General features: G+C 38.1%; 1 protein-coding gene across 5 annotated transcripts in view; it reads right to left on the minus strand.

Annotated features, from left to right (window-relative positions):
- SHTN1 (shootin 1) overlaps positions 1 to 20,905 on the minus strand; it is a 96,940-nt gene that overhangs the window by 54,911 nt on the left and 21,124 nt on the right. For 4 of the 5 annotated variants that reach the window (XR_011997591.1, XM_072740196.1, XM_072740199.1 and 1 more), the window contains exons 3-7: positions 17,414 to 17,474; positions 10,884 to 10,978; positions 5,368 to 5,536; positions 3,280 to 3,377; positions 1,125 to 1,206 (exon numbers count right to left, since the gene is read on the minus strand). Coding sequence is in view for 4 of the 5 variants with exons in the window: in XM_072740196.1 (XP_072596297.1) it covers positions 1,125 to 1,206; positions 3,280 to 3,377; positions 5,368 to 5,536; positions 10,884 to 10,978; positions 17,414 to 17,474 (505 nt within the window). In the remaining variant the exon portion in view is untranslated. The remainder of the gene's footprint in view (positions 1 to 1,124; positions 1,207 to 3,279; positions 3,378 to 5,367; positions 5,537 to 10,883; positions 10,979 to 17,413; positions 17,475 to 20,905) is intronic. The other variant, XM_072740197.1, reaches the window with a different exon arrangement.

A 20,905-nucleotide genomic window follows, 5' to 3' on the forward strand; every position in this document is an offset into this window, starting at 1 on the left:
ACAGGCAGAGGGAGAAGCAGGCTCCATGCAGGGAGCCCGACATGGGACTCGATCCCGGGCCTCCAGGATCACGCCCTGGGCTAAAGGTGGCGCTAAACCACTGAGCTGCCCTGGCTGCCCTGACATGTCACAATCTACCGTATCTCCCACACTGAACTGCCAGGTCCTTTATTTATTCAAAAATCTCAATTCGGGAACCAAAGGTAGAGGACTAGCACCAGTAACAACAGGGAAGGCTGGAAGGTTTTCTTTCAGTGTTGCAGCTTCTGAACTAGAAAAGAGAGTAGATGAGGGGGGGGGGGGGGGACAGAAAGTACAGGAAATAAAAAAAAAAAAAAATCAATTAAAAAAAAAAGTACAGGAGATGCCCCCTGCTCAGAACTGTGTTTGCAGAAGCGCCCCCTGGTATCATTTGCTTGTCCTGAAGCAGGGGGTGTGGAAACCAGCCCCTGTGAGACTTGATGCCACGTTTTAGAACAAGGATTCCGTTTTCTCTGGTGGTAGCCCTTGGAGAAAATTCCTTCCCCCCATGAGACCAGGTGTGCTTCTCGTGATCAAGAGGTTCATTTTCATATGATTCACAGAAATGATCATGAATCTCTTACGGGACAGCTCAGAGCCAGACTTCACTGCACACGGGCAGGACTGTGCAGGGGCCTCACGGCTGGCAAGTGACGTTGTCTATCAATATTTAATCTTACTTTTGCTCTGCCTCATTTTCTATATTCTCTTTAAAATTTTTTCACATCAGGTTGCATGTATCCATGTAGATATCCTAATCTCTTCTGGATTAAAAACAACCTTCCAACTCCATATATATTGAGGGAAGAGCCAATAATGCTATTGTCCCAGAGTATATGTAGATAGAACACTGTTTTGGTTTGAAGTGGGCCGTAAGTTGCTCAAGTGAAAAGCACTTTTAGAAATCCCAATACTCTGAGGTTGGGTGATAAAATAACCAGAAAGAGAGAGAGAGAGACTCGAGGCTAGAAATCAGGAAAACCAATACAAGGATATTCTTGTTACAAGACTCTTTAGGCAGAGGTATAAAACAACATAAAATGTATGTAAACCAAATAAATTACGTACATAGCTGAGAAAAAAAAAAGACTGGAAACACCTACCTCTATTGCATTTTTCTAAGACTCTTCTCTGTTCAAGAACTTCTGAATTTAAAACATCTTTTTCTTGTTTAACTTTATTTACCTAAAAATGTGAGATTGTAAGGGAAGAAAACACCCAACATTGTAAAACACGACATAGGGTGATGTGTGGTACACAAACTGCTGTTCAACATTCAACGTAAAGTTTTATCATTTAAAGCAGTAATTGGCTTTACTGTGTTGGGCTTTTATTAATGTTCTTCTTAAGGTTTCAAAGGTAACTACTTAAGTTAGGATGTACCTTTGGTAGAAAACTTATTTACAAATTCCAAACGGCACTGGTCCCTAACCCTATAAAGATATGTTTAATGCAAAAATCCAACTAGAAAGCACCCAGAAAAAATACACTAATCATGCAGAGATCCAATACTCAATCTTAATAGTAATTTCAAACTCTGATTAACTTTTAGCTTAAGTAAAACACATGTGAATTTTTTAAATGAAAAATACTTTAAACTTTGATGACTTCTGGCTTAAATAAAGCACACATGAAAATCTTCCCCAAAAAACTTATACTTCTGAGAAATTTTTGGTATCAATCAATAGGAAGAGAATATCACAGGATTGTTCAAAAAAATAATGTAAAGTTATATGTACCAAAGTGGATAAATCTCACATGCACAATACTGAATTTTAAAAAGCAGGTATGGGGTGCCAGGCTGGCTCAGTCAGTGGAGCATGTGACTCATGATCCCAAGGTCATGAGTTGAGTTCAAGCCCTACACTGGACGTGGAGCCAACTTAAAATAAAAATTTTTTAAAAGCAAAAATAAAAATCAAGTATCATTTAAAAACACTCAAAGTACCATGTATTATAGCAAGAAATATAAGTAGATACATGTACTGGATGACAAAAACCAAATTCAGAATGCTGGGAAACAGGGCAAGGAGTGAGAAGAACGCAGTTTGGGAGAATGATACCGGGGTTTTCAAGACTGTGTATTAAGCTAGATAGTAGACACACAGATCTTCATTATTTTGTTTTTTATACTTTTCTTATGTCTAAAATAGTAATAATAAAAGTACTTCAGAAAGGGCTTCCACTAACATCTCTATGTGGGAAGGCGACAGGATGATCAGTAAATAACCATAACTGAGGAAGAGAGTGCATCAAAATGTGTTTGTCTCTTTCTTAAGGTTACAGTCAAGAAACAAACTAAGATAATGGTCCTGGAGAAGGACTCTGAATCCACCAGCATGCCAGAGAGCCTGTGAACTGGTTGTTTCAGTATAAGCTCTATTTTTGGTTTTGGTTTGAATTAGTAACTGGTAACTCTCCAACAGGAGAGCCACTTCCGAAGTATCATCATCCTCCTGATCATCCATCCCATTCATTAGGATGCTCTGCCACAGGAAGTAAATACGACCAAGGCTGAAATTAGTGGACACTACCTCCCAACCTCTCTCTCATTATGGCTCTTATGAAAATAAGATAGGTACACAAACTGAGGTAGCCAGATAAGGCCGCTCACTTGAAGGGATCGACGCCTCGATCGATGCCTCAGCATTACTTGTAAGTCACCTGAGGGATGGGTCTGAAAGCTTGGGATGTGGAATCTGGGAACCACGGACACAAGTTAAATCATGATCTCAAACGCAGTTCCTGGAAGCATCGTGCCAAGAAAGGCAATTATGGGCTCCTGTTCTTAAAGACCATCCAAAAGGAAAAATTAAAAGTTTCTCTGAACACCCACTTGAACCCATTTTGCCATCTATCACATATGCTTATGTTGGAGGTACACAAGAGGACCCTTCCCAACTGAGCCAACTATCCGATGGAGAAGCAAAATATGTCTTCAGCAGCAGCAATAAAGTAGATGACTCAAACTGCAGGTATTATTCTTTCAAATGTGCCTCACATAGTGAAATATGGGGATAACAGGAACACTTCTTGTGAGTTTGATGCTTTATTTACTGAGCTAGGTAGTGAGTATATGAATGTTTATGATCTTATTTTCTACACCTTTTTGTATATTTGAAATAGAGATAGAAGATCAAAATTGGTACATGGTTCTCACGTCTGAAATTAACTGCCAACACCAAGTTTTTAACTTAGCCAGTCTCCAAACACCCTAAAAACACCAAAAGTCTTGCTTTTCAGGCCTAAGATACATACTTCTTCCATTACTTCTACAAGTTTGCTCTTGAGATTTTCCAATTCAATCGCTAATATCTTCTTCTCTTCCTGAACCGATACAATTTGATCTCGAAGCTCTGCATTTTGAAAGAAAAAAATAAAAGGAGGGACACAATATAAATAAAACTTATTTTTAAAAGAATCAATCTTGTAAAAGAACTGGATATGCCAGTCCCTGTGTAGCTTATGGTCAAGGTTACTTACCAGTTAAAAGTAAAATGAAGAAGCAGAGAATGATGGAAATCTCACTTCTGTGCCTCTGCATGCAGCCAAAGTTATTAATAATCTTATATCACACTATCTCACTGTGTTATTAAACGTACCAGATCATGTTTTCTCTGCATTCTAGCAAGCTCGTATTTTAGAAAACTCTCTGGCATTTTACAAGTAAAATGTTTTAAGATTTCAGCAAAACAAATTAAGGCATTGTATTAATTTCCTATTTATTTTAAAATGGCCATGGGCTCTTGTCACAATAAAATGTAATAAACAATGGGGCAGTTGATAATTGGCAGAAAAAAATCCTGACCTGCTGCCAATTTATAGCACTCAAACATTATTTGAACAGACTCAAAATATAACCTATTTGAAAAAGGGTTAATTCTAGTAATTTTCTCTCCAAAGTTGTTGGTATTCTGTTTCTTAATTTATTTCATATTTTTTACTGTTGGAATTTAACAAAAACTCTTATTACCAAAATGAAAAAATTAGCAACCATTAAGTGCAAGAGCTTCTGGTGGTAGATGAAACTTACTTTCACCACTCACACAGTAAAAAACATACACAGAAGGGCAACTGGGCAGTCGACTGAGTGTCCGACTCTTGATTTTGGCTCAGATCATGATCTCAGGGTCCTGGAATTGCTGGAGTCAGGCTCCATACTCAGTGGGGAGTGTGCTTGAGGATCCTTTTCCTCTGCCCTTCCCCTTGCTCATTCTCGTTCTCTCAAATAAATAAATCTTTTAAAATATATATATATTATACAGATTAGCATAGTCTTAAATTGATGCCCAAGGACTCCAGTTTTGCTATTCAGGTTTTACCTGCTTTCAATTTCTTACCCTCTCCAAGGACAGTTAAAAAAAAAAATTCTCTGAGGTTATTTATAAATTGAATCAAACATTTACAGGAACCCGGCCTGGAGGAGTTCTCAGACACTTATATCAAAATCACTTTCTCCAAAGGCTAGCCTAATCCTGAAGGAAGAAATGACGGACTATCGCATCCAAGACCTAAGAGAAGGGGAGGATTATGGACAAAGGAAAATCCTGTCAACTTCTCCCTCTCCACCAACACAAATGTTATTTTGTCTTAGGTTAAGGGGGTGGAGGGCCAGATAAAGAGGGTTTTCTTATACTTGTCTCTTATCTATGCCGACAAGCTGACAAGTATTGCTTCGGGCATATGCCTAATGCAAAAATGCCCTAAAAGTTATTGAGCTTCAGACTGCTTTCCTACATCTTTAATATAAACAGTATGTACATATAATCATGTGTGTGTGTGTATATATATATATATATAAATCATAAATAAAATTAAAGTGTATTTACTAGTGGTACCATGTGATACTACACCTCACGCTTATCAACACATCAGTTGTCTAACAGTGTTTATGTTGGACACTGCATACTGCTCACAATTCAGTGTCTGAATCAGATGAGGAATCCTCTGAGGGCAGAGACTCCACAACGTGGGGAGGAATCTTCCCCAAAGATTCCAAAAAAGAACCAACAAATAGGAGGCACTGGCTAAATATGTTTTTATCTATTCTTTCTTTCACTTAACAAAAATAGCTCAACATATAGTCCATATTTTTAAGAATATTTACAGACTGGCTGTTTTCATCAAGATAATGCTTTCAAAAGTGCCTACTCCCGAACAAGAAAGTAATTCATAATGCACAAATGTGATGTCCTACAGTGATTCTCAACCAGGCAACTACCTGGGAACATTTAACTCCAAAACTTTTTAAAGGAGGATCCAAGGCTAAAGTTCTCAGGTGATACCAATGGACAACCAGGGCCGAGAAATGTCAGAAATACCCCCAGTGATGAAACCAAGTCTCACCTTTGATCTGCTTCTGACACTGCACGGAAACACACGTTTCTGCAGTGCCTTCTGGGTCGGTGCTGGCATCTTCGTCATCAATGTTGATCTCCTCAGTGATTACATCTGGTCCCAGCTTGGCCATGTACAGCATGCTGATTCTTTTCAACGTTTTATTTTCTTTATTTAGCTAAGGCAAAATGCAAAAACAGTTATTTTACCAGCAGTCAAATGAGTGTCTTGGATTTTTAAACAATAGACAGATTAAGTGTATTTCTGTCCTTACATATTCATCAACACTCACAGCATGAACTAACAATTAGAAGATTCATGAAGTAAGGTTTTATTTACACTTTCAGCATTAAACTTATTAAAGACCTGCTGCCTGGATTACAGGTGGTGACATGGGAAAATGCTAGTTATCATTGATCATGTAAGAGGGCTGAAGATAAAGTATCAGTATAGACTTTGTCACTTCACATGAGACCTGATGCCTGGATTACAGCCAATAGCATGGGATGATGCTAGTTATCACTGATAACAAGAGAAGACTTAAGATAAGACACAAGTAGAGATTCAATCACATTTCAATTTATTCCATCCTTAATAGTGTCAATTAAGGCATTTTATTTCAAGGAAATGTTTTATTTGCTGCTGTGCACACTCTTTACATGTTTGTTAGCCCAGCCCTCCCTCTTCTCTGAACTCCACTACTTCTCTTCAGTGTCCCACAGGATCTCATGGGAACAGCTGTGTTCCCCCAGGGAACCCCAGTGGCTCCCTCCCCCTCTGGAAGCAGCCCAACAAGTCAGGCAAAAGAGCTCAGGCTCCGTCAGTCAGATCTCTTCTCTAGAAATTTGGAGGCTGGAACAGAGAGATGAGTTTCCTCCCACGCGTCTGGGTGGACAGAAGCTGTTGGCAACCACAATCCACTACTGAACTGAGGAACAAAGGAAGGTAGCCCAGAGCAAAGCCAAAAACGGAGCTGATTGCAGAGATAGGCCGAGAAAAATAATGGAGACAGGTTTCCCACAGGACTCTGGTCCATACTCGAAATGCTCTTAGCTCATGGATTTCAGTGGGATTCTCCAATATCCCTCATTAACAAATTCCTTTTTTTTTTCCTTTTAACAGTGGAAGAAAAGATATGTTGCTGTTATCTCTATAAAAAGAGTTCTAATTCATAGCAGGAAAAAGAAATCCTAATTCATTAATGTATTTGTTATGTGCATATAAATACTAGTGCAAAGCACACACAAAGACTAAACTTGGTCCAAAGTCCATAGAAGGAAAGTATGGTTGCCTTATGTTTTCTCTTCTCAAGACTAAAAAATAAAAGGTCTCCTCTGAACACATGAACATAGAGAAATGCAACCTCTTTTCTTTTACTAAGAGCCAATGACCAGCAAGACAAGTTCTGAATTAAATAACTGACACTGGAAATAAATGCAAACAGAAACTTAATTCACTGGAAAGCTAACTAGCCTTCTCCACTTATAAACCTATGTCAGGGTAGGACGTGCTACTACTTGTCCAGTTCTGGTCCTTCACTTGTGATCATAATTAGGACCCCTCACAGACTCCCTCAGGGAAAAGTCCAGACCATTTCAAACTGGGAGAGCTGATTCTCACCCACAACAACGCTGAATCTAAATATATTTCAAGTAGCCCGGTCTAGAGCACAAGAGGTTTCCCTGACCTCTCTAGGGAATCAGGAAGAAATCTATTAGAAATGGCTAGGAACTTTTCCACAGATTCCCCCTGGGAAGTCTAGTGAACTCTACTGGGGGAATCTGACACAGTCTTTTTTTTCCCTGACCCCACTGCATAACTCCAGCTTCTAGCTCCCCCAGCACATTAGGGGGATCAGGGATAAGATAGTAGCTCATGATTCCACGCCTCTCTCCCTAAAGATGAAATTCAAGGAAAGACTGTTGTGAGTTGCACCATGGATGCTACAGCATGGCACTAGAGGCTCAAGGATCCTGGCCAATACTCAGACATGCCATCTTGTCTGAATGGCAGGAGAAAATAACAATTTAAGGAAAAAGTGAAAATATTCAAGCCTTCATTTGTAATTCTGCCTCCTAATACTTTAATGGTTTCCAGCTTTGCACATTAGAGTCTCTAGAGAGCTTTAAAAAAAAAAAAAATCCCAGTGCACAGACTCTCCCAGACCCAAACCTCTGGCAGTGGAATCCAGCACAGTACTCGCCCCAAGTTCTCAGGTGATGCTAACCCACATCAATATGAAGAATCCTTGATATAGAGAAAGGCAATGCTGTAGTATCTGTTTCTATAAAATCAGAATTAAGAATTCTGCTCTATAATCCAATGTCTCTACCTCTAGAATAACCTCATCTTTCAGAGTAGTAGTCTCCTCATCAGCAAACTAAAGATAAAAATCACCTCTGCCCCATAACATGAAGATTGAATATGATATTACACAGAAAGTGTTTAATACAGTGATGGACACACAGGAAAGTGTCAGCTGGTGTTAGCTCCCGACAGTAACAAAAGAGGTTTAGGTTGTGTGTCTGACTTTTCTTTGGGAATACTTTACCAGCTAGTTTTCCTCAACCAAGATATATATCTATGCAATTTTTTCTTCCTCCGGGATACTCACAAAAGCACAAAAATACTAATTGTTTCTACCTGGTCCTTAATATGCTCATTCCTAGGCCATTGTCAGAATCCTACTTAATAATCTGATTGTTAACAGTTCTACCATCAGAAGAGTTTTAATGCCTTTCTCCGCCAAGCCAGGTACCAAAATCCACCAGCACTAGCTGGCTATACTACAACTACTCTATTTAACAAAGTTACTAATTCAAGAAAAAAGCCATATATGGGGCACGTGGCTGGCTCAGTTATTAGAGCATGCTTTGATTCTTGATCTCAGGGTCATGAGTTCAAGCCCCACATTGGGTGTGGAACCTATGCTTAAAAAAGGGGGGTGGGGAAGCCACACAGAAAATTTCAGAAGTCTTCTCTGAAACATCATTCTCACATTCTGAAGGAAAAAAATAAGATTTATATACATAAAGATCTCATGACCACATTAAGTGCATATTTTTGAAAACTGTGAATTCACAAATTTTGGCTAAGCAATTTCACTGAAGTTATTATTCATCAAGTTATATATGTTAATGGCATGCTGATTGTTTTTTGGAATCATTCTAAGTCCAAAAGCAAAAATAAATCTTTTATAACCGTACAAGTAACAGAATCTTCTACTACATTCAAATTTAAATAGTTTTTATATTGGGTGCAGCTTAATGAATATTTAAAGATATGAAATAAGCAAGTTAAACAGACTTGGACCATATGGTTTAAAGAACTGGTCTATATTTATCAGTTTAACCTACACATTTTACCAAAGTATCCACCCTTGCTTTTAAGAAAATTATGCAAATTGCATCTTAAGAATTAAACATTCCATTTGTAAAAAATAAAAAAAAATAAAATAAAATAAAAAATAAACATTCCATTTGTCATTAATTTGAGAGCAAAGATTTAGAAAAATAGGAATAAATTTACAGAAACTTTGTTGCTTTAAAAATGGAGTCTAATTTTAAAAATGACAATTGGGGGATACCTAAATCAGGATGTGCTGCTTATTGATCACACATATAATGAAGCTTCCAAACTTTGCATTCAAAGCTGTAGTATTCTCCAGATCTAGTGAGCACATCTATAGGTTTTTTTACTTGTTTTTTTTAATTCCAAGTCCCACGAGGGACTTGTATCCTCGAAAACAAACCATATGACCATTTTCGAAAGACTTTGTAAAGACTAGAGGACAAATCGAGTAAGTGAAGGATCCTACTGTCAAGGTGAAATTATAAAACTGACTTTTGAGATTAGTAACATAGTGGTTTATAATAACCAGGAACGAACCAGGTGACAACAGTCACCTAGCAGTTTTCTCAGCACACAGCTGGCCTGGGCTGCACACCCCGCATCAGTGAGTCTGGGGTATTCTTAAGAAATCAATGCTGGTCCACCCTGACACTTAGGACAAGGCAACTGTAGCTCAGAGAGGTGCATTCTCTTGCTCAAAATCACCTGGCAGTTTAAAAAAGGAAGGAGGGGATCAAATCTTTTTTTAAAGAGGCCTGTAAAAACCCATGAGTAGAGTGCTTCATGAAAAAAGGAAAATCCGCCCCATTCTCCCCACAGTCCTAACTCTAGTCCATCCTGTCATTTAAGATGAGACTACAGCAATGCGGAGACCAGAACTTGTAACTGGCCCAAAGTCACATATGCCCCAAATGACATCACTGGGAATAAAACCTGTATATGCTGCCTCCCAAACCCTTGCTCTCCATTAACTCATTCAGTCCTGCGAGGTAGTCAGGTTCGCACCTTGCATGTACCGCTGGCAACAGGGATACTTAGCAATGGCAAGAGAAAATACAAGGACTGTCCTTAGCCACTGCAAGATTCAGAGCAGCTGGTATGCTCCAAATACATTTTTTTCTCCTTGTTCCAAAAGGAGGAATAAAGGATATGAGAATTCACACAGTTTTATGGACCAGTGAACACTTAGTGAAGTGTAACACAAAAGAAGTGATGGGAGAGCACCCATACTATGATTGTTTTAAAAGCAATGGCCTGTATTGCTATGTATTCTTCAAAGGAGTAACAGAAGTTGCATGCACACGTTTATATTCTTAGGTTCCGACTGCATTATCTTATGAATTCTAATGTAGTGTCATTACACAAACAATTAAGCAAATACCTCTAGCAAGCACACTGCTAATGCACACAAATTAAATACAGAGATATATAGACAGACTGGCTGATTGATTTGCAGAATTTCAGTCACATCCAAAGACATACTTTGGAGGTAGGTGATGGGGAAGAGAGGAAGACACACAACTGGCATTGCTAATGATATTTGGTTAAAAATTGCTGTAATCCATTTTCTGATGAAGTGGTTCAGATGCATTTTACCCAACCCCAAAAACGTAAGACAGAGATAAAAACATTCTTTAATAATAATGTACTTCTGATGAGACAGAATATAGAAAATTATACTCTTGGTAAATTCATCAGCTAGAAGCAATCAGTGGAGCACTGGAGGTCACCTTTAGCATGCCCTCGCTCTGCTTTCACAAATAATCACCTGAAACGTACGGCTGGAGGCCGACTTTAAATCAAACATGAAAACACTCATTGCTCCTTGATGTCACACCAGGTTAGTTTTAAACTTGGCGAACGTTTGCACCCAATGCACAGCCACGTAGAAAGTCCAGCTGAACACACCAGTCTGGGGCCATTTTTCAGAGGCAAAAATCACAAATGCTGAAATGCACACTACAAAATGCCCCTTTTACAATCGATATGACCTAGGCACTAAGATCTGTACCTAATCCTATTCCAGGATTTTCAAAACTTACGACACTTTTTCCTCCTCATCCGAAGAGAGACCGTTGATTAGGACAGCAAAAGCGAAGAGAGGTCACTCTGCAGAAAAGCAAGTTGAAATTAAAAAGCTCAAGTAGAGAATTCCCTTATTTGAAGAGTCTCACCTTTGTTGCCAGAGCTTCAGCACTTTCTCGACAAGTCTTCTCTATTTCAAGATGGTTCTGCATAAAATTGACTTCCTCTATAACCATGTGAGAAACTAGGAATGAGGGGAAAAAAGTCTCAGCATTCAGAGATTAGTCAGCAATTCCAGAAGCCCACACATTGCATCCCATGACTCAGAATACTTCAATTCTTTAGCTAGCCAGACCTTCAGCTATTGAGGGGGGGGACAGGACGGGAGGGGGGAGTCTTGAAGATGCTGCCCTGATTAAATCTTAGCTAATATGTGAATGTGGAGCAGGAAAATAACACAGTGAAGAGCCTTTACTGCTAGCGCACACATTTTTAAGAAAGCTAGTTAGGATGTTTTAAGTTTTTTTTTCCCCCTATGTAGCTGCACACATAGCCACAGACACGTCCACTTAGACAAAAGAATCTCTTCTAAATAAAAAGTGGCAAACACGATTTTTCCTTTTCTTAGCAGGACAGAACACGTGGGTCTAATACAGAAAATCTGCTAATGAAAAATTTTAAAAAAATAAATCTTAACTTGATGTTCTTAACTGGAATAACCATGTGGCAGTTGAGCTGAGGTCAGTATGCAACTGCCTTCTTTATGAGTGAGTGACAAAGTAGTTACTATTATTTAATAAATTCCGGGGCAGAAAAGTATAGCAACAAGAGTTATGTATTCTATGATGATGACAGCAGATGTTTCTTGCATCACAGACTATCAGGAAGATTGGAAGAAAAAATACAATTTTACAGTACACTTTACCAATGCTTGAAAAATAGTAATTTTCAGGTTCTTTTAGTAGCTGGTTTATAGAAATTGAGATTCAAAGGTACAAAGTGATTTAGAACTTGCATTATACTTTGAAGATCAAGTAAAAGAAAAGTGCCAATTCCTTTCACCCATACTTCTAGTTAAAAGAAAATGTTCAGAATCTTAAACTTAACTGTAAACGTGCATACTTATTGACATTTGTTTGGCTTAAAAAAGAAAAATTAAGTATACCCAAATGTGAAACCCAACAAAGTTAGGCAAAAAGCACACTGGGCTCACATAACACAAAGAGAGATTACTTTTGCTTCATTTAAGCTTAATTAACCTGCAATTATGATTAAACTCAGGGGAAAAAAATTTCTCTCCAAATTAAATACAAAAATGTATTACTTCCTAAGTCTGTCCAAAGTTCTTATTATGTTAATATTCAAATTCATAAAGCAGCACTAAATGGCCAGAAACATCTCTAACCTTGACATTTTTTCAGGGGTAATAATAATCTGCAGCAAATGCAGGCCAACCAAAAACCACTTAACTAATTAGTAGTTGCAGTCACCGAGAAAAACATGAATCAACACTGTTATTACAAGTGGCACATTTGAGTGGCATCTAATTATGACTTGATGAGCACGATACTTGCATTATCAACATTACTACTGCATCCCATCAGGTCCTAAAAGCTGCTGATGGCACTGACTTCGAGAAACTCCCACTCAATGGTACAGCAGCACCCAACAATCGGCTTGGCAGGGGCCCCCCTCACTAAATGACACGTTAAGCGTAATTACTGGTAGACATTGTAAATAAACAGGATTGGAAGTGAAAATTGTACCAAGTGCATAAGACACAATCTGACACATTGGAAGTGGCAGCCTTAATTGAGAGTTTCTTTGACTGCTCAAGATCATTTCAACTGCATTTCTCAGAGGACAGTGATTATAACTGTGGAGACAGACGGCATAATGGTATCAGCACTGCTGACAGAGCAGTGAATTAAATTGTATCTGCTGTTGTGTGAAAGCCTTGATGAGAGGTACAGATGCCTTAGTGGTCTTATCATTATAACACAATGGTCATGTTGTCATCAACCTTTCTGGCTCCAATTGAAAAGAAATGATTGTGTGTTGAGGCTCTGCCCCCCTTTCCACGCCACCCCCCTCTCCTCTTCTATCTCTTGTTCTGAATAGAACCAATTTTCAGAGAGCTATGAAATCACGCAATAGGTCCTAAAATGCAGCTGCTTGGCATACAAACGGGTCCCCATTAAACTGGAATCACACACAATATGTGTTTATGCCAGAAGAACAAATAGAAGCTGAACACAGGCCAAGTTTATTCACACACACAAAGCCCATGTAGCTCTTCATCAATATAATTGCCTTTTATATTGTAGTTTAAATAATAGGCTCTATTATTTCCTTAAAATCCTAATATTCTTGGCATTTTATCACTATGTTTACAAGGTAGGTTCTTCAAAAATGTGAAGGAAAGAGAAAAGAAACCTATACAATTTTTACAACATCAAATATTACTTTGAATTTTTAGCCTTAACTACTTGACTTCTTCTGCCACAATCTGGTATTTCCACTATCATAACAAAAACATAAACACTCTGCATGTTTCATAGGAATTTGACTTTTTATTCAATAACATTCTTGCTCATGGAAGAGTAAGAAAAATCATTCCACCATAGCAAGGTTTAGGCCCAGCAAAAAGAAAAAAGACACACACACACTTATTTTCTGAACATTGTGTAAAAGGCTGCCCTGTAATTTAACTTGATAACCTTACATAGGCAGCACTAACCCACATTTTCTCTAATCCTCATACAGCAGACCCCATCAGACAGGTTGTTGTTGTTGTTGTTTTTTTAATCTCTGCCTCTTAAAAGGAAACAGTAAAAAATCAAAAGTTGGGCTTTGATTTCTAGTTTAAAAAATTATCTCAATGCTAAATAGGGAGCAAAGAAATCTATCGACTTTCTAGATTCAAAAGAAAAGAATATATTTCAGAGGGCATTTATGTCCTTAAAAAGCACGGTCCCATTTCTAAAACTAAAAGTCAGGTTACGTGACACAAAACAGAAATTTTTGTAGTATATAATTTTATTTGCACCTTTCAAACAATGGAAGTTTAAAAAAACCTTTAATTGTTCACTTAGTGATTTGCCGTATGGTGCTGAATTCAGGCTTGTCTCATAATATCCACAGACCATGACCACTATGCCTAAACTATCTGTAATTTGGATGGCATGAAAGTTTAAAAAAGAATAAAGATCAATCCTAGTCTTTTAGAAATACTAACTGAAATATTTATGATGAAATTATCGTCATTAAATGATATGATGAATGGAATTCATTTCAAAATACTCCGAGGTGGGATGTATGTACACAGAGATGAAAGTAGCCTGGCCAAGAGTTGGTTAACTGTTGAAGTTCTATGATGGATACATAGGGGTCCGTTGTAATATTTTTTCACTTTTGTATAAGCTTGATATTTGTCATAATAAAAGTTGTTTTTAAGGACTCTGACAACTCAGAAGCATAACCTAAAAGTACATCCATTATTGCTTTCATCAGTCTAGTTGAATTAGTAAAGTTTGTTTTTCCTCTTCACGACACGCTTACATACTTGCCATCATGGAATGCATCACCCTGTAGGGCAACTGGGCTTTCCTCTCTTTCACTTGTGTCTGTCTCTAATTATCGGCGAGCATGACAGCAGAGATTTTGCTTTACTCACGTCTGACTCTTCTACCTAGCAAAATGCTACGTATAAACTAGGTAGTCACGTGTGTTTGTTTGAATGACTGGAAAAATCTACCAGGCCTACGTTCATCACACCTCTTTACAAGCATGTTCTCTTTAGAACATAACTGCTTAGGACACAATACCATCACCAACTATTGGGCTTATTGTGTGCCCAACCTGTGCTACATCCTTTCCATGTTCTCTGTCCTGAATCCTCACGATGGTCTTACGAGGTAGGTATCATGACAGCAACTTTATATTGGAGAACACTGAAGCCCAATAAAGTCAAGTAACATGTATCTCAAATTACAGAGTTCTGACTGGTAAAGCCCAGCCAAACCAATTTCTAGGTGACTAATTTTCTCGGTTTCTCTCTAACTTGTATTTCAAAGTGACACCACCAACGGTACTGCCCTCAGTAGCACTCCTCTCCATCCAGCCAACTCTTAGCAATATTTAGATGCAGGACGTCTCTGAAGTGTATGTGGTGAACACACTGTAAGTTCTCCTGCAACGTCAGATTTTTTGAAAGGTATCCACATAGTGTGAAAACAGTGATGAGAGCTGGCAGGTGTGCAGGAAAACGGGTGTGTCCCAACACACAGCAAAGGCTCTCATATTCTGTCTGAAGGACCAGAAAAGCCTTTAGTTACTTCTTCTGTCACACGAATCTGTCTTCCTAGGGAACGTGGCTTTGCTATGAGAAAGGCTGAGGCCCTGGGAGAGGGCAGAGAATGGAGTAATATGGATGAACCAGCTAAGAAGAGCATGCCAAGCTAGGTGAGTTGAGCCCCACAGCCTAGGAGAGCTCATTCAGCTGCTCTTCCCTCACTTTGAGATGTGCACCTGGCAGGTAAATGTAATAGGAAGGCAGATTTCAACTTGGCACCCACACATACTCTCCCCCTCCCCAGAGCTGCCCCACATGTCAAGGCCAGTGTCTGAAGGGCACTCAAGCTCTGGATGGGGATAGTGAATGAGATGGTGGTAGCAGCAGCTAACATTTATTGAGCACTCAAACGATAATGCCAGGCACTGTGTTCAGCACTTTTTACATGAATTATCTCATCTAATATTGAACAGTCCTTGAGGCAGGGTCATTTATTCCAATTTCACTAAGGCAGAAACTGCTCAGGACTACATGGATTTACATCAAATGGTGCTCTTTACTGGTGGGAACTGATCCATTACCTTCCAAATTTGAAACTCTACCCTCTGTTCCAAAGTCATCAACTATTTACCCCAGACACAATGTTTTAACAAATATTTATAGTTTTCGTCATCCCCATTTCCTGTTCTTTTGAGACGGAGTCAAGAGTCAGCATTCTGTTCTACCATCCGACCTTTAAAATAATTAATCAGACTTACAGTAAGTCAAAACTTCAATGAATACAACAATAAAGATCATTGTACTACCTTTTCAATGGATTCTCTCATGCTTTGAGTTGCTCATAAGGAAAAATGTGAATTTTTAAAACTATCAAAGATATTTAGAGTTAGAGACAAAGGAAGTGGGAGAGGAAAGGAGTTTACGGGTTACTCTTACAGGTAGGCTGATTTGGGGGGAAGCGCCTTCCATTTCTGCATAATGCAAGAAGCCAAATGCCCACTAGTTGCCCAACAAAAGCATTTTATGTTAAGCCCAACCATAAGAACTTGAACTATCCCCACTACGCAGAGCATGCCAACCCCCCATCAATAATTAATTTGAGAACATGAATTGGTAACAATATCAGTGGCACAACTCTCTCAGTGTGACCTGGTGTCAGCCAAAGTGTAAGCACATCCCATTGATCCTGCATTAGGGAAGAAGAAAGTCCTACACAGTTTCAATTCATACATTCACAAATAAGAGATATTTCTGTCACAGCATATTGGCTTCCAAAGAAAAGTAACATCAACAGTATTTCCCTGGGATTTTGTTACAGCCAGACACTTGAAATAAACTGGCTATTGAAATCAACTATAATGTTTCATTCTCATGGCTGTTTAACCTTCAACAAGAAGAAAATGTTTTGTTGTGTAGTTACCAAGTCAACATTTCATGATTTAATGGAACAACCTAATACAGCATCTGCAAAAAGATGGAGAAAGACCCTGTTTCCAAGAGGGAGGATCATCTTTTCCTGCTAAGGTCTGGTCCTTTTCCAATGACCTATTTCCTTCTGATCATTCTGAGCGCCATCAGATACATTCTATCTTAGGGGCAAGGTAACGACAGATTTGCAGGAAATGCTACAAAAATAGCATAGCAAAAATTTAGAAGATTCATTACAACTTTTGTGGGAATACCACATTCCTTAGAGAGAGGGCCATTTCAAACATCCAAAAATGTATAAGTTCTGTGAGCCAGAATTCATTTTCTATGAATTAATGTAAGAAACAAATCAGACCACTGTACAGACATATAAGAATACTTGACGTGGTATCACTTAAAATACCCAAAATTCAGAAATAATCCATCTATCGCTGAAAGAATGTTGAAATAAATTGGGGTACTATCGTGTAATAGAATACTAACACTAATATACAGCTCTATCAACATGCAGAGATGACCATGATATACTGCTTCCTGAAAAACGCAGGCTGCAAACTGAATGTAAAGCATGCCTTTATTTTTGTAGACATATGTATTGAGCACAGATAAGAAACCAAGAAAGACAGACTATAAAATATTAACATTAACATTGTCTTTTCTCCAAGAGTCAAGATAACAAGTAATCTTTGTTCTCCTTTAACTGTTTTGCATAGTAAAAATTTTAGAAGTGCAAACTGTTTTTTATAATAACATGAAACAATAATGCTCATTCCACTTGTTTGAAAATCACAGTAATGCCAGAACTTTCGGGGAGGGGGGGAGGACTAATGGGAAGACAATTCTCGCTTTCTTGGATGCCTAAGACAGCAGCAACCGAACACAGGGGACATGCCTACCCACATAATTCCCAAACAGAGTTATGTGTGTTATAATAATTCCAATGAAATGCTTACATACTTTTCTGAAATTCCTCCAGTTTTTTAACAGCTTCATCTCGTTCTTGCCTAATTTTGTCACACTGAAATGAGAAAACACAGAAATGTTAAATTTGTATCACAATTTTTGGAAGGCAAGAAAGAGCAAACATAAACAGTAACAATTTTATGAAAAGAAAACAAAAGTTAAAAACCCTTTAAAAGCATTAATGTTCACATGGTACTTATTGGTACTTATTCTCCTCAACCAGCATGGTCTTTGTACCATTTGCATCTGTCCACTTGCCTTGGACCTTCTAAGATAATGAGTCATCATCTTACTGCTCATTATCTCCTCAGGAACAAAACAATTTAACATCGTTGAGTTCAAATTACTTATTCTTAAAGAAAATATTATTCTTAAAGAAAATGTATGTGCCTCTTATTAAGTAGGTATTTTGCTAACACAGTGAACACCCCGTGCATCTACAGGTCAGATTCTCTGAAACTGGGCAGGGAGGAACTCTCCAGAACTCTTCAGAACACTGATGCACAACCAGAAGTGACCCCTACAGAAGACAAACTGCTGTTGGGCACCCCTTGAAATCTTCAGTTGAGGAAAAAAATGTCTTCGTATCCTTAGAATTCCAAATAGAAGGTAGCAAACTAAAATGAGAGAAGATAAAATATTCCACAATAAGCATATATCATTCACATAAACTAATTTTTACTTTTAAAAGGTGGAAGGACAATTAAAAAAATATAAATAAATAAATAAATAAATAAATAAATAAATAAATAAATAAATAGTGAAAGGAACATTAGGAGGAGGTAAGATCATAAAAAGTAAAAGTAACTATTAAAGTATGAAGATATCTTACTGGTATAGAAATGAGTATCCATTAGTTTATTTTAACAGGCCCTCAAGGTATTAATGATTTCAAGGTATTAATGATTAATTAATGATAAAAACCTCATGTTCATTATGAGGACTGATTCAACTTACTGGGAATTTCAGAAAACAGGTTAAGTATAACACATTGTAGAAAGATTTTCATCAAGTCTAAAACTTTAAAAAGTGATTTTTAACTATTAATAGTAATAATTAAAAGTTGAATGGTCTAGGGCAGCCCGGGTGGCTCAGCGGTTTAGCGCCGCCTTCAGCCCAGGGCGTGATCCTGGAGACCCAGCAGGATCGAGTCCCACGTTGGGCTCCCTGCATGGAGCCTGCTTCTCCCTCTGCCTGTGTTTCTGCCTCTCGCTCCCTCTCTCTCTCTCTGTCCCTCATGAGTAAATAAATAAAATATTTTTAAAAAAACTTTTTGAATGGTCTATACTATACACTATAAACTATAATGAGGGTCGTGTGAGTAAAGTACAACTTTAAATTATATTTTAATCCTACCCTGCCAGATAAATACATTAGGATTTCATGCTTTTGGATATTTTTTATTTTAAATTTCAATGGGTAGGGACGCCTGGGTGGCTCAGCAGTTGAGTGTCTGCCTTCGGCTGAGGGCAGGATCCCAGGGTTCCGAGATTGGATCCTACTTTGGGCCCCCTACAGGGAGCCTGCTTCTCCCTCTGCCTATGTCTCTGCCTCTCTGTCTCTCCCATGATGAAATAAATAAATCTTTAAGAAAAAAGTTTCAGTGGCTAAAAAATTATGATGCCACTGATACCTTGGTAAACCTAAATTAAGACAGTGAGACAGTCTCATCCAATAGACTGGAAGAAACTGAAAAGGTTTGCTTTCAGGAGCTGAAAACTCTCACATACTGCTGGCAAGAGTGTCAACTACATAACTAGCTTGGAAACAAACCTAACTAGTTTGGGAACAAACTATAAAAATTGAAAATAAACATACACTATGACTCAGCAATTCCACTTCTATTTTTTTTCTTAAGGTTTTATTTTTAAGTCATCTCTATACCCAGAGTGTGGCTCAAACCCACCACCCCTGTGATCAAGGGTCACATGCTCTTCCAAATGAGCCAGCCGGGCCCCCTGCAATTCCATTTCTGGATTCTAATACTAGAATCTCTAGTAATGTGTATGAGATGATCTTTACGCACACAACTGGCATCTATAACAACAATAAATCATGGTATATTCATATAATGCACTAGAGAACAGTGAATGAATGAACGTAAGCTGCATGTATCGACATATACCTCAAAAGCCATAATGGTGAATAAAAGGCTTTGGAGAATCCATGTCAATATATACCGTAAGCAAATAAAATCACTTTATATACTTATATTGTAAATGTACATTTCATGATCCATATACAAAAACACAAAATAGAAGGATATGTACAAAACTTATCATGGTAGTTATCCCATAAAATACAGGGAAGGGGAAGGGACCCAGAGCGGGATGACAGAAGATCTTCAATTTTATCTGTAGTATATTTTTAAGTTTTGTTTTTAAATAACAGTTAATTCATTCATTCATTCATATATTTTTTTATTTATTATTTTCAGAGGGAGAGAGCACACAAGAGCAGGGGGAGGGCAGAGAGAGAAAGAGCATCTCAAGCAGACTCTGCACTGGGTGCAGAGCCCAAAGTGGGGCTCAATCCCCAGACCCTGAGATCACAACCCGAGCAGAAACCGGAGTCAGATGCTCAACCAACTGAGCCACCCAAGTGCCCCAGAATAACAGTTATTTTTGTGGGTTACATATTTGTTTTGTTATTCTCTGTCCTTTTCTGTGCTTTTAAACTGTTTTTTTTTTTTTAATTAAAAAAATTAAGTCAAACAGTTTGGTTTTCCCCGTTAATGTCTCAAGAACTGAAACTTGCAAAAGCCTATCTCCATTCATTTGGGTATATCCATTCTGGCAAGACTACATGAAACAAGTGCTAGTGCTAAATTAGCAAGGTTGTTTACTAAATCCTGACTTAGACCCTCCATAAGGAGGACCATTTCCTTCCAGAAGAAGCGTACTCTTTCATGAAGGCTTGAGGAATCTCTCCTCTATAAAAAAGTAATGCTGTCTGATATAGTTTCTAGTTCCAACCTAACAGATAAACTGTATTCATTGTTTTGGGGGGTTTAAAATTCTAAACAGTAGAGTTCTGGATTCTCAAATAAGCTTTATGAGATCCTTCTACCAACCAGACAGAATTAACACATAATTTTAGGAGACTTAAGCTAACCAGTTGTTTCAGGAATATTCTCTTGTTTTCTAGAATGTGGCTTATTTATGTTGTACTTCCTCAACCACCTCCAGCAATGCATAGTTTAATCTAAAGCACAAAAAGAAACATAATTTCTGACCAGACTCACACTCCTGAGTTATGATTGCCAAATGAAATATATCTGGAGTTTTACTTTCAAATTAATTTCATATTTCTTCATCTGGCATTTCTGAAGCTGGAGGATGCCCTGTGAAAAAACTGTCTTTACTTAAGAATTGGTGCTTGGGAGCCTTGCCCCTGACCTAATACCACTTGGATTCTTCTATATACTTCTCAAAGCTCCACCTAAAGGAACCAGAGGTTAATTTACTTAAACCAAAAGCTGGAGTT

The sequence above is a fragment of the Vulpes vulpes genome, chromosome 15 (genome assembly GCF_048418805.1).
Source record: "Vulpes vulpes isolate BD-2025 chromosome 15, VulVul3, whole genome shotgun sequence".
Classification (NCBI taxonomy): Eukaryota; Metazoa; Chordata; class Mammalia; order Carnivora; family Canidae; genus Vulpes; species Vulpes vulpes.